This window comes from Mya arenaria, chromosome 10 (assembly GCF_026914265.1).
Source record: "Mya arenaria isolate MELC-2E11 chromosome 10, ASM2691426v1".
NCBI classification, from domain to species: Eukaryota; Metazoa; Mollusca; class Bivalvia; order Myida; family Myidae; genus Mya; species Mya arenaria.
Genome location: NC_069131.1, coordinates 6,686,589 through 6,701,535, shown reverse-complemented (window position 1 = coordinate 6,701,535; position 14,947 = coordinate 6,686,589). Strand labels below are relative to the sequence as shown.

The following is a 14,947-nucleotide window of genomic DNA, read 5'->3' as shown; positions in this document are numbered from 1 at the left end:
TGTTTTCACCACAATATTAAGGTAAGATTAAGGTTTCAGCTTCAGCGGCCTTTCCGCTTCACATCATTAAAGGGACTGTCAGCGGTTAGACGTAAGTGTTTTTCAGTCATTTGGGCATTTAAAAAGACAAATAAGTTGAATTATGAATAGAGAACAGAAACAATGGAAAACCACCAAAAGTATTGCCTATATATGTTTAAACGTTGACCTTTTTCCTGCATGTGTATAATGTCAAACCTACTACCCCAGTTGTCTGAAGCGACACTGCTGATAATACATTCAGTTCTCTGTAGCGATATTTTACTGCTGATAATACATTCAGTTCTCTGTAGCGACATTTTACTGCTGATAATACATTCAGTTCTCTGTAGCGACATTTTACTGCTGATAATACATTCAGTTCTCTGTAGCGACATTTTACTGCTGATAATACATTCAGTTCTCTGTAGCGACATTTTACTGCTGATAATACATTCAGTTCTCTGTAGCGACATTTTACTGCTGATAATACATTCAGTTGTCTGTAGCGACATTTTACTGCTGATAATACATTCAGTTGTCTGTAGCGACATTTTACTGCTGATAATACATTCAGTTGTCTGTAGCGACATTTTACTGCTGATAATACCTTCAGTTGTCTGTAGCGACATTTTACTGCTGATAATACCTTCAGTTGTCTGTAGCGACATTTTACTGCTCATAATACATTCAGTTGTCTGTAGCGACATTTTACTGCTCATAATACATTCAGTTCTCTGTAGCGACATTTTACTGCTCATAATACATTCAGTTCTCTGTAGCGACATTTTACTGCTGATAATACATTCAGTTCTCTGTAGCGACATTTTACTGCTGATAATACATTCAGTTGTCTGTAGCGACATTTTACTGCTAATAATACATTCAGTTGTCTGTAGCGACATTTTACTGCTGATAATACATTCAGTTGTCTGTAGCGACATTTTACTGCTGATAATACATTCAGTTGTCTGTAGCGACATTTTACTGCTGATAATACATTCAGTTGTCTGTAGCGACATTTTACTGCTGATAATACATTCAGTTGTCTGTAGCGACATTTTACTGCTGATAATACATTCAGTTGTCTGTAGCGACATTTTACTGCTGATAATACATTCAGTTGTCTGTAGCGACATTTTACTGCTGATAATACATTCAGTTCTCTGTAGCGACATTTTACTGCTGATAATACATTCAGTTCTCTGTAGCGACATTTTACTGCTGATAATACATTCAGTTCTCTGTAGCGACATTTTACTGCTGATAATACATTCAGTTGTCTGTAGCTTCCTTTCACCTTTGCATATATGTTGTATGTGCCTACACTCTGTGTGTGTAAACCACGTGGTAAAGATTCGTCATAAATGATTTGTCTCATTTCAATTTGTGAAGAAAAAATATAAAGTTATCTTTGTTTAAAGTCTTCATCCTTAAGTTGACGTTATGTTTTCGATGTTTGATCTTTGTCTATACAGACTGAGACTGATGAGCTTGCTTCTATTATCCCAATTGCATTGTCGTGTTTGCAAACGGATCGAACCACATCCAAACAATTCAATTTCAAATCAACCTCTCTTGTTGTTTTTTTTGTTGTTGTTTTTCTGAATTATGTCGATGTTCGAGGATTGTACCTTAATCCATATCATAAATAATAGTGGTAATGTTCCTTTAAATGTGAAAAGTATTTGTTCTGCAGGCTTGAGTCACTTTAGAGATGATTAACACCAGGGTTTGCCATATATGGGTATGTTGTGGATTTAATGGTAGGTACAATCTTAAAATCAACCTCCATTGTCATGGTTGACTGGTTGACTTGCGTTTATTATCGAAAATATCATCCAAACTCGTAAATTCAGTTTTTCATCATGATGTGAGGCTATGTTGAAATACGATTTACATAATTGCCTTCTGGTCAAGGTTAAACGTGCCGGGTTTCACATATAGAGCAAGCGGACTCGGATCCCATCAATACACCATTTATGTAAGCATAACCGACAGCAATATAAAGTTCCTTCCATTTGCAAAAATAATCGTCAATATGGAAAAACTTTCGAAAAGAGAATGCGCATAGATGTCATTGTAGCACATTTACGTAATTGTCCCTTAGTTCACCGACCCTTCCTCCTGCAAGGACGAATTTAAGAGCCGTCGCTAGTCACGTTTATTATGAAAGCAAATGAGATCTGACCGTTTGAAAAAGCTTATATAACATAAAATTATTTTCAATATTCAATTTTATTCAATTTGATTAATTGACTGTATTGACATAAGAATAGCAAACAGAATTTTAAACAAGGCAGAAGAGGTAACATATTTGATAAGGATCACGTTAAGGACACTCATGCATTTACAAAGAGCAGGTTCACATTAAATTAGAAACAAATAAGTATATTGCACAGAAAACGATGAAAATACTGTTGTCCAACCCGTACTATCTTCAAACAGGGCCTCTAGGCTACCGTTTATATAAAAGCAAATTGAAATACACAGGAAGATTTGCATGTCTTTCGTTTCCCCTCATATTGTCCGGACTCCAGGTGCCATGAACGAGAGGGGAGTTTCCGAGAGACATGCTGACACATAAATTCCAGGTGTACGCTAAACAATTCAGTGTATATTTTGTTGTTTCATAACAATGACATAACAAATAGTAAGAAAACAGAACATCACTAATAGAACATGAAGGTGAGACTTTGTTAACAAAGTATAATATTGTACATGAAACAAAATAAGGACATAAAATCATTCCACTCCAGTCAAAATCTTGATACGATGCAGATCGTTTATATAATGCATTCTGCTGGGGCGGATCCAGAATCCGACGTTAAAGGGGCGTAACTTAGGGGCGGGACCTTCTGAATGCGCCCCTACCTCAGAACCGAAATTTATATTGTTAACTGTGTTGGTAGGGTGTTTTTTATTAACAACTTCTTGTCCGAAATGGTGCATTTGCATAGGCGTATTTTATTTACCTCTTTTCTCCTACATTGAAATAAAATAGTTAACATGTATTTAAAGGGGGCGCGCGCAAGGTGCGCTCCTTGGATCCGCTAGTTTTCTCATTTCGCGTCTTGCCCACTAACATGTGACTATAAGGTACGTACGTACTCATTACGGTTATTTTAAGGTGTATTTGGTAGTTTATTAATAGCCAGCCTATGATCGTTTCAACCCTGAAAGCCATATAAACGTTTTCATTACTCATTATTTAAAGGTTACAAAACTACGGTGGCTGAACAGTAGAAACTCGATACACGCATAATTGGAGGTGTCGTTGAAAAATATCTTAACAATCCTGTTTTATTGCAATTTGTCATACAGACATAAGCGTTCAACTCCCTCAACTTTTGCCGTAATATATTTCGAAATTGCAACTGGTGTTGCAGGGTGGTTTTGCTTTGTTTTTTGTGATTTAAGTAAAATACGTTTTAGGAAATCGTATCGATTGCTTTTAACCTGCGCAAAACCGTGAGAAGATATACCTTTTAAAGATCATACACGTTTGTAAATATGTTCAGCCTTGTATTCCTTATTATTGTATTGACTATATTGAATTTGTAGTTTTAACTTTCCTGTGATAGCTTGCTGTTTTTCTATTCTAAGTATATGTTTGAGTTCACTTCGGCGATCTTCTTTTAATTCATTCAACTGTAGAGATTAGGTCACCTTAAACAGAAATCGTTCTCTATAGGTCGGCACCGTACAAAAAAGTTACCATACAATGACGAAACAGGACCTGCATGGCTTCCTGCATTATTCAGAGATAATTAACGGATGCTTCTTTGGAATAAAGAAAAGACCCGTATAGTGACTACTTTGGGTTGAATGCGACGCTTACTTAAAGCTGCACCCTCACAGATATACCGTTTTTAACTCTTTTTTTCTTGGAAAGAGCAAATTTTTGCGTAAATATCTGCAAAACAATGATAAGAGATGGCTGACAAAAGACGAGATCGTAGGTTTTCATATTTCCTTTCGAAAATTAATGTTTTATGGCTTAAACCGTTACTAACGGTTTTAGAAAAATGCATAAAACATCAATTTTTGAACTTCTGCGATCTGTTTTTTGTCGGCGATCTTAAATTACTGGTTTTCATGCATTTTTGATAAAAATAGGGTCATTCCAAGACAATTTTTTTTTTAAAAAGTTGTCAAAACGTTCAATAGGTGAGAGTGCGGCCTTAACGCTCTGACGTTAGTATTCCTGACGTTGATGTCGTCCTTTCATTCCCTATATTGTGAATTCTACTGATATATGGTTATATAGAAGTTTTCATCTACACATGTATATCAGTAACATATTGGCTTATTTATTTTAATATATTCATCTTGTATTGTATATGCACAGGGTATGGTTAGTATTGCAACAAATGATATAATTATGTATGGATCGAAAAGTTATGATCTGTTCATTTTTCTTCCGCAAAAATAGAACACATTTGATACAATACATCGTTCTTCGGTTTAGGTAGAATTCATAGGCAGACAACGTTACTGAACTTTATTAGTCTTACATCTTTGAGGGGCAACTATGTATTTTTGTACTCGTTGAAAAGAGAATGTATTATATTCGTCTTTTTATCACTATACTCATAAAGAATTGTGTGGGTACTTATTCAGGGTGATGAATCACTCGACTTCAAGGGGGCTCTCACATGGGTCACCACAGGTCACAACCGATGTAAACAAACAAGAAAGTAATGTTAATTTCTAAAGAACTTCTTTGACAGAAAATATTTCAGTATCTCTCCAAGTGATAGACAGATGACGCTTCCTGCAGAGTTAACGTGCTTCATTCTAAAGCTTTTGACAAAACTTGCTTACATCACCCATGGACTCTCCGACCACGCCCGCTGCCCTTCAGTTCGTAAACTTGAAAATGATCAAACGCTTATATAAACTCGGATCTAAACTGGCTAAACCTGTGTGTATTATCAATGTCAAAAGCTCCAACCGCAAGATTAGCTTCTTGCAGTTCATTAACCTTCTTTGTTTCATCGATTACAAGACATTACAAGACGTTATTATTAGAGGGGCATCCTGGCAATGACCTTGCGCAGTCTGCATGTATTTTCTGTATCCATTCACTCTACTGTACTCATTCAATATTTTGTTTTACTTAATGAACATAATTTACTCTTAGTTGTTAATTTATTTTTTATCTAGATATTTGAAGATTTCCCGTGGGACTGGCTGTTGTGAAAAATATTCAGTAGATCGTTCGGCATCAGTAGGATCGTATTAGGTTATATCTGACTTCCCCAACTGTTCTTGCTTGATTGTATGCAATTTGTCGTTAATTATTTGCTTTCAGCACTGCAATGATAGGCAACTCTCGCAGCCCTCAGTACTCAATAAGGCAGGTTTCCCTCCCCTAGTACACTACAAGGATGTGAGCCGATATTGCACTCGGTTGCTGAATAATTAGAAGTTATCCATTCAGTATGTTAAAATATGCTCATAGTTGGCCTTATAAAGTGGTATTTGTTTTATATATAAGATAACAACATTACTTTCGTTAAACGTCAAGTCTGTCTTTGTTGTTTTGTGGAGGTATGTGCTCCACGTTACCCTTATAACAGGGAATTCGCCTTTGTTCTGAATACTAGGATGTCCTTGTAGTTTAAGAGAAATTGAGAATGCTGAACAATTCCAACAATTAAAATATAAGACCACAGTGTCATAAGATAACAACATTATTTTTTGCACGTTTTATTTACATACAAATAACAAATATGGTTAACATATTATAAAATGTCAATATTTAAAGTCTCCCTTTCCACAATAAGTGGAAAGATCATAAAACCATTGACAGAGTTAGATAAACATTTAGTAGGTTTGAGTATATGGTACATTTTATCGAACTTTGAACACTTTGTTGTATGTTGGTCATCATTTTTATATCATGTGTACTTACATCATTTATTCTGGACATAAAGTAAATGTTTACAAGGACTAAGGAAACAGTCATTAAAGTAAATGTATGGAGGTATTATACCAGGTGTATGCATATATCTCTCAGGTTAATGGAGTGAGCGTTTATGTTATTGTTTAGTACATAAAAAAGCGATATTCAAAATTATAATTGTTAAATTATTTCAAATTGTCAATCCAAATTAACTTTATAACAATTAAAAACATTATTATTAAAACTGATAAGCATTTCTAATTGTATATCCTAGATTTTATTTGAGTTCTTTGTAGATGATCGTTATTCCGTGGTATTGCATTTGGAAGGTGTCTGGTCCTAAACTATCTTCTTGTAGAAGAAGGCTCCTAGCATCAGCGTCATAGATATGATCACATCTGCCGCACCTGGAAATGACCAAAAACATACCATGTTAGCTACCATAATGCAGAATGTCGAATGTTGTATATATATATATATATATATATATATATATATATATATATATATATATATATATATATATATATATATATGGTACATATGGTATATATATATATATATATATATACTTTATACTTAATAATACAAATACAAAGAATAAGCTATACCTCCTCAAATATGTGTAAGGAGCAGTACAAGGAAAATCCAAAAGAACACTAGATCCGATTCAATGTTTTGAAAACCATGGTATTATTGAAATCGAACATAGATAAAAATATATATATATATATGATGTCATTCACAAATTTTAATGTGAAGTGTGATAAAGGTTGCTTATCCAACCATGCATGAGTCATGCACATTATTCATAGGACAGGAATAACACAAACACAGCGGGTAAGGAATTACTGACCAATAGAAGTCCCAAAATGTCCAGGTCAGCGACCTGTCATGCAAACGCATTTTCAACGTTTGTTGCACAGGCGCCCTTGTCTCATTATTTCTAAGTTGTCCTAAATTAAAGCACAGTATAACAAACAAATGCTGACATAGCTTTAAAATCACTGACCATTGGCGTTGCACATTTCCGCTTAAAATGAGTAGCCGTGAAGACGTGTTTAGTATAACAGTCAGGGAAATGCTGATAAAGATAAGCAACCACTTACCATTAGCTTTGCACATATCCACTTCCCAGAAGAAGCCGTCCTTGCAGTGACACATCTTGGTGGCGATGTTACAGGTGCCATTCTCTCCTAAACTCCCTAGTTGACAGTCCGGAGTGGTATTGCAAGTATCGTTGTACCCTGAGTAAAAACGATAAAATGGCATATAAAATGTAATAAGTATGTATACTGCTGAAGGAATGGTAATCTAAAGAAGAGATGGAAGGTAAACAAAAATTAAGACGTAAGGGGTAATAAATTAGGGTCTTCATTACATATGGAATGCTAACTAGCAAACTTGTAGAAAAAGATGTACACGTCCAATCATGTATTGAAATAATCATATATAGTATAACAATCATGCAGACACTGACAAAGCTTAGATACCACTGACCACTGGGTTTGCACATTTACGCTTTCAGGGATGCGCCGTAAAGACAACCGCTTTCCAGGAATATCCGAGACAAGTAAAATGTCACAAACAAATTCTTACGTATCTAAGCAACCACTGACCATTGGCTGTGCAGTTGTCCCCTTTCCAGGAGTAGCTGTCATTGCAGTCACACATCTTAGTGGTGTTGTCACAGACACCCTTGTCTCCTAAATTCCCTGACTGACAGTCATTCTCATTGCTGCAAGTATGGTTGTATCCTGAATAAAAATAGGTAAACTATTATGATAAGACAGTGTGATATATGAAGATGGGATAAGACAGTTTACTGTATGAAGATGTAAAGATATACGGTCTAGGGAAATAAAGACGGAAGGGGTAAAATAACGTTTTCATGACACATTTAATGCTCACGAATACATTTAAAACTGAAAGTAAACAAATATTTTTAACATCCAATCAAGTACCAAGTAAGACAAGAAAGTATGACAATCAATAACATACTGACAAAGCCTATAAACCACTGACCATTGGCTGCGCATTTCTCCGCCTCCCACGAGTAACCTGTTATGCAGGCACATTTGCTATTGGTGGTGTCACAGACGCCCTTGTCTCCTAAATTCCCCGATTTACAGTCCTCGTTGGCAGTGCAAGCATGGTCGTGTCCTGAAAAATATGATGAAATATTAAGATAAGACAAGAGGATATATGAAGATGACATTACACAATAGGCTGTGTAAAGATATGCTAATAAGGAGGAAAGATTTAAGATAAAGATACATCAAAACGTAAGGGGTAAAAGAGGTTCTTCATGACACATTTAATACGTACGCATACATTTAAACTTACATAAAAACAATTGTAAACGTCTAACCATTTTCAGAAAAGACTAGATAATTAAAACAATCAAATAAATATTGACATTGTTTCGAAACCACTAACCATTGGTTGCGCATTTCTCCGCCTCCCACGAGTAACCTGTTATGCAGGCACATTTGCTAGTGGTGGTGTCACAGACGCCCTTGTCTCCTAAATTCCCCGATTTACAGTCCTCGTTGGCAGTGCAAGCATGGTCGTGTCCTGAAATATAACATAAAATATTAAGATAAGGCAAGGTGATATATGAAGATGAGATTACACAATAGGCTGTGTAAAGATATGCTAATAAGGAGGAAAGATTTAAGATAATGATACATCAAAATGTAAGGGGTAAAAAAGGTTCTTCATGACACATTTAATATGTACGCATACATTTAAACTTAAATAAAAACAATTGTTAACGTCTAACCATTTACAGAAAAGACAAATTAATTAAAACAATCAAATAAATATTGACATTGTTTCGAAACCACTGACCATTGGCTGCGCATTTCTCCGCCTCCCACGAGTAACCTGTTATGCAGGCACATTTCCTAGTGGTGGTGTCACAGACGCCCTTGTCTCCTAAATTCCCCGATTTACAGTCCTCGTTGGCAGTGCAAGCATGGCCGTATCCTGAAAAATATTAAAACAAACATTAAGATAAGATCAAAGACCATGATTGCAAACAGACTCAAGTCCAAGTCTAGACTCATACTCAGAAAAACACTATTTTTAAATTACAAAGATTTTTTTTTCCATTTGATTAACAAGAATTTATGTGAATAATTGTACAATTTAAATGCAACTAGAAAGAAAGTTACAGTGAAATGAGGAATTCCAGTTATGCCACTTGAGTCTGAACTCAGATTCAAGACTGTTCGTAACCAGTGGCACAGTTGATAAATGAAGACGAGATCAGACAATAGGCTGTGTACAGATATACTAAGTATTTAAGATAAAGAGAAATCTAAACGTAAGGGGTAAAATGGTCTTCATGACACATTTAATGCATACAAATCCATTTGAACATAAATAAAAAAAAATTATAAACGTCTAATTATGTACAGAAAAGACAAGTAAATTATAACAATCAACTGAATACTGACATAGCTTCGAAATCACTGACCATTGGCTTTGCATTTCTCCGCCTCCCACGAGTAACCTGTAGTGCAGGCACATTTGCCTGTAGTGTTGTCACAGACGCCCTTGTCTCCCAATTTCCCCGTTTTACAGGATCCTGGATAAGAAGGACATGATGACATATAAATTATTAATTATTCATTTAGAAAAGTAGCGTTTTGTTTTTATGATATAACTGCATAAAAATACATGATGAATAAATGAATAAGTGAATCAATGAAAGAATGCATGCATATTATAGAGACCACTGACCTTTGCTGAAAATGTTCACATACACGGAGAATATGGTCACGCAGACACATTTCATGGATGTTTTACAGGTGTCCGAATAACGTATAAGCCCCAAAAGACACTTATCGGGAAATAGGCAACCATCGTTGTATTCTGAATAAAAGATAAATCATTAAGCTACGATGATATGACATGTGAACAAATAATATATGATTATAAGAGAGATAAAGATATGGTTATATGAAGTAAATATAGCACGTTCAATTTAAGAAGAATCAAATGTATTTTAGCGAATTTAAAAACGATTTGGGGAGCCCCGAATATTGGTATTATGTAAAACTCTCAATGTAACATAACTTAAGCCCTATCAGCATGCCGCTTTTACAACATGTTATCATACAAAGAAGCATCAGCGTGCCGCTTTGACAACATGTTATCACACAAAGAAGCATGGAAGGAAATTTATAACGCGATATATTTATTATTTGTGCTTTTCGAATGTTTTTTTACAAAGCAGAAGTAGTTTTTATTTTCAAATGCAATTTCTATGATTACAATGTTTTAAAGCATATTTAACGAAACATACTGAGTACAAAAAATAAGTATGTTTTAGTGTTCCAAAGATATGCGCTCATGCCGCAGACATGCCTATTAGAGGCTTAGGCGCTCGCGTTGTTCTAAAACGTTACTGGGAGAGACTTGTTATTAGGGCATATTGGATTAAATGACATGTGGCTGTTGTTCGACCAATTAGCCATTAATGCGGACAACTATGAGACGGTGTCTGATGTGTTGGCTTGCATGTAAAACAAATGGTGTTAATATGGTGAGCTGCTGAGCTGTATAACTAAACCCGTCCCTGCATTTTTTATGAAAAACACTTTCGATTAGTCCTTCATACATAAATGCATCCAAAACTAGCTCAATCTGATAGTCTGTGTAAGGTTTTCCAGTTTCACTGCCTGTCACCCAAGTGTCTGTGCGTCTGTATTTCCTAAGGCGTTTTGGCCCAAAATGCCTTTCTTTGAGGTTTTTAAACTGAACCTGGACTCAAATGGTATTCTAAGCATCATATGGGGCAGTTCTACACATCTTTGCACACATTTCAAGTTCTCGCAGTCAAATTTTCACCAAATATGGACATTTTCAGTGCTCGTAAGATTGCAGACGACTCAATTTTTAGGCGAAAGTTGTGAAAACCAGGATAAAGCATATTTTGATCAACCGGACAAGATAAATGCATTTAATTGTGAAAATTTGCCAGAAATAGTGAAATGCAATACATTTCTTGCCAAAAAAAAAACAAAACACTTTTTAAACAAAGCAGTTTGGTCCCTTTTAGGTTACACACCACCATTGTCATTTCCTCTATAATTCAATGTAAAATGAGTATTTTTAGACAACATTCAAAGGCATTTCGAGCGAATGCAGACTATGATAAACATATATATTCTTAAAGTACAAGCTTTAAATTACCCACTAAGCCAATAAAAAGGGGGGTCAAGTTATTCCTAAGAAAAATCTCTCCACTTGAAAAACAAACTCTAAAATTTGTACAGTCCGCCATGACAGTTCTTCCAAAATGACCTTTCAACTATAGGGCAGCAGTTTATGCTTAAATTTCTATTCTAAAGGATAAATCAAGCAATAACAGATACTCAATGTACAAAAGTTTCAGGAATAATGATATTTTTTATTTACAGTGTATTGAGCATGTGAAAACATGTCTATCAGTCATAAAAACATTATTTTTTTTAATGAGAATTTTCCACACAACGGACGTACAAATGACGCAATGGTGACGCCATACCTGTACCAGGGTGTATATTCCAAGGCCGTGAATCAAACTCGGGACGCCTTAGTGAGAATTATTGAGCGAAACATACGAATAACTAACTAACTAACTAACTAACTAACTAACTAACTAACTAACTAACTAACTAACTAACTAACTAACTAACTAACTAACTAACTAACTAACTAACTAAACTAAAAATAACAAATAAATAAATAGATACATTTGACTTATACCTCTAGTTACACATGTTGGGTCAGAACATGTCTCATTGTCAGCGCAAATGTCTGCATTGCCTGTACAGTTAGAACCCGGAGCTGAAATTTTAAAAGAAAAAAAACTATGTGTTTGCAGTTCTAGATACGCGAAATTTAACTTCGAAAGCATAACAATCTATATCTATTCTAGTTCATGTCTACTTTATTTTTAGATAAAATGTACATTATTGAGGTTGTAAGCACCCGCCATCCTTACCGAAAATCCTTCGTTTGCTAAAGAATCGCGCGTTGCAATAATATATAACGAGTTTGTAAATACCGCGTACTTATTATTACTATGTAGTTTCGGATAATGCGGCACATAATGAATGTTTGTACCGTTCTCAAGCTAAGACATGAATAATGTCTGTGACTTTTAAGTGGACGTTCAAACAACAGATTTGGACCATTACTCACATTTACATCAGTTTGGTAAAACTAGTGTTTTTACCATTGCGTTTCTCTATTGTAATTAACGTCGTACATCGTACAGTATTATTTTCATTTTGTTTATCTGCAATCAACATTTGACACAAGGAACATTAAAACAAATAGTGTTTTATTCAATGTACATAGCTGAACAGAGCTGAAGATTTATTTCTACATGATCAGGCTAGACGATTGGGAAGTAGATTGCAGGAAGATAAATTGTGGGTTAAGACATCAACCCCTGTGGGCAATGTTTGTTACTGAAAAAAGGTCCATGTGATCGGACTGAAACATATATTTTATATCTTGTAAGATTTCTTGAGTTGAATATTGTGTATACTTTAAATAGTTACTATTGTATACTTCTGATACAAAATATCTAGTAAAATCAAGTCACCACATATTTATCCTAATGACTCATTTCTGTGGCTCATTCCATGTCACTAATCATTAATAAACTTACTGCCTTCAACAGAAACGTAGGACATCGACATCACCACCGCAACCGCAAGTAGCCAGTACGTGGACTCCTGAAACATGTGTCTTAGTAAGCAAACATGGTACAACATAACGTAATCCTTAAATAACCACAAGTAGTCAGGCCCAAATTTCTCGAAACTTCTTAAGCTTAACAGGCTTCAGTAGCTTATTTCAATTACTCAAAATACATACTTGAATGGAGTTTTGATAAATGAAAAATGGTTTAATTTAACTAACATATAGATTATTCCTATCTAAAGTATAAAAACTCTTAAAGAAGTAAATAATATCCAAATTATTGAAAACCAAAAATAGTGAGTTTAGCTTAATCCTGTTATAAGGGACTTAAGTTTTGAGAAATTGAGGTCTGGAGTTCCTTCCCGTGTCAACACGACTATTTAAGTATAGTGAACATAGATCTCAATCTCAATATACCATATAAAAGCAAAGTATGATTCAAAATTCTGCATGCTTTTTATACTTTTGTAATCTTATTTTCCCTTAGTATGTGCTGAAAAATATATTTTTAGTCAGTATTTAAAACAAAAAATATTCAGAGCAAACAAAGTAATGGAATACTTGTTTTAAAACAGTGATTTTTTTACTTTTTTTGCTATAGAATATTTTTTCCTTGCAATCTTGACCAAAGGCGTTTATCAACATATTCTTTGATATAATGCACTTTTAAAAGGTGTAAACCATATATGAGTTTTAATTAATTTTGATTCTATATGGTTAAATGAGTTGAGACTGAGATAAAGTTTTGATTTAAGTATTTTCGTATATTGGGGCCGGTTTTCAATTTTAGCATTTATTTGATAACAATAAGCCAAGTGACATCAAAATTTACACAAAACACTCCAGATATACCATATTCGACCATCTTGAACCAGAATTATAAGATTTTTGCAATATTCCAAGGACCCTGTTCAAATCAGTTTAAAATGTGGTTGGTTATCTGTTTATGTTACGGAACCTGTAAAGGAGCTGGAGCAGCTCCGAAAAATTAGGCTTAATTACGGTTCACCCTCTGAACAACTCAATAGAATTGAATCCGCCGTGCTTGTTTCTCGCGCATTACACTCACGTATAAACATTAAAAACATCGGTCGAAACGGAATGTGAAATAGCATAACATAGGATTGCATCAAAAGTGAATTACACTTGCATTACTCAATGAATGATAAAAATAGCATGCGATTGGGATATAAAATATTTTTACCATACTGATCTGGGTTTCACTGGTTTTACTATGTACCGGGACATTTTTTTACAGCTGCTTTAGACTTGTATACACGGATAAGTAAATCCAGAATCCGTACCATTTTAACCAAATTCACAAAGCTATTTTTCACTTAAATCATTTAACACATAGGTCCTGAATATACTATTTAAAAGGATTGAGAGCTGATAACACTGTTGATATATTAACTGTATTTTCGCAACATAATATTAAATTTCTGATAAATGTATTTTACAAACTATTTTTGTGTTCCCGTCATAAGAATACAGTGGAAACTACATGGAAATGTGAAGTGGTCAAATATAATACATACATCTTGGTTTAGAGGCATAGAGTTCAATGCCCTACATACATTCAACGAGCGAAACATATCTTCACTATACAATAAACACAGCTATTAGTTATGTGTTAAATTTTCTGAATCGCTGAAACAAACCTAGAAAAAACAATGATTTTACAATGATTCCGTACATGATTTACTAGTACCCCGGTAAAAAAAACAATGTTGAACAAAGTAAACGCTACACTCACCATGTTCACAGTGAGTTCAGAACAACCGTCTAAGTTTCCATCCTATTTCTTCGGAAAACCGGAACAAAGTGGCACATGAAGACAGTTTTCACCACCATATATATATATGCAGCTCAAAGAGGAAAACGAAGAGGAAGGTTTCAGCTTCAGTAGATATTCATTTTAACAGCATTAAAGCGACTGTCACATATTTATTTTTAGTGCTTTGCAAAATTTGTGTTTTTAAAAATAAAAAATGTTCAATCGTAACATAGAGGGGATGTTTTTTTACTTTTCTTTCTTTGTTGACATGACGACCATTTATGGCATCTTATTTGAGTTTTTATAGTTGTGCCGTATACTAAATGCTGTTTGCATTGGGTCATAGACCAAATCTTATAAGTGACTTCACTATGGACGACGAACAGGTCGTATACCAGGCCCCAATATCACGAAAATACTTAAGTCAAATCTTAATCTCAATTTCAACTCAATTCATCACATTATATCAAAAGTTATTAAAAATCATATATGAATTTTACACTTTTTAAAAGCACATTCTATGATAGAATATG

At 34.5% G+C, this 14,947-nt stretch overlaps 1 protein-coding gene across 1 annotated transcript; it reads right to left on the bottom strand.

Moving 5' to 3' along the window:
* Positions 1-5,727: 5,727 nt before the first annotated feature.
* Positions 5,728-14,463, bottom strand: LOC128206982 (multiple epidermal growth factor-like domains protein 10). Its single transcript, XM_052909747.1, has 11 exons — positions 14,394-14,463; positions 12,603-12,669; positions 11,690-11,770; positions 9,680-9,811; positions 9,414-9,524; positions 8,783-8,920; positions 8,369-8,506; positions 7,955-8,092; positions 7,549-7,686; positions 7,039-7,176; positions 5,728-6,336 (listed from the first exon to the last, which is right to left on the bottom strand). The coding sequence occupies exons 1-11, from the start codon at positions 14,394-14,396 to the stop codon at positions 6,269-6,271; spliced, it is 1,152 nt and encodes a 383-aa protein (XP_052765707.1). The 5' UTR covers positions 14,397-14,463; the 3' UTR covers positions 5,728-6,268.
* Between the last annotated feature and the right edge of the window lie 484 nt (positions 14,464-14,947).

What these genes read in the sequence shown, in the direction of transcription:
- LOC128206982 (XM_052909747.1), bottom strand. An exon ending in CTACGTTTCTGTTGAAGGCA is followed by an intron (nt 11,771 to 12,602) that starts GTAAGTTTATTA and finishes TTAAAATTTCAG; the next exon opens with CTCCGGGTTCTAACTGTACA. An exon ending in GGATATGTGCAAAGCTAATG is followed by an intron (nt 6,337 to 7,038) that starts GTAAGTGGTTGC and finishes GGTCATTTCCAG; the next exon opens with GTGCGGCAGATGTGATCATA.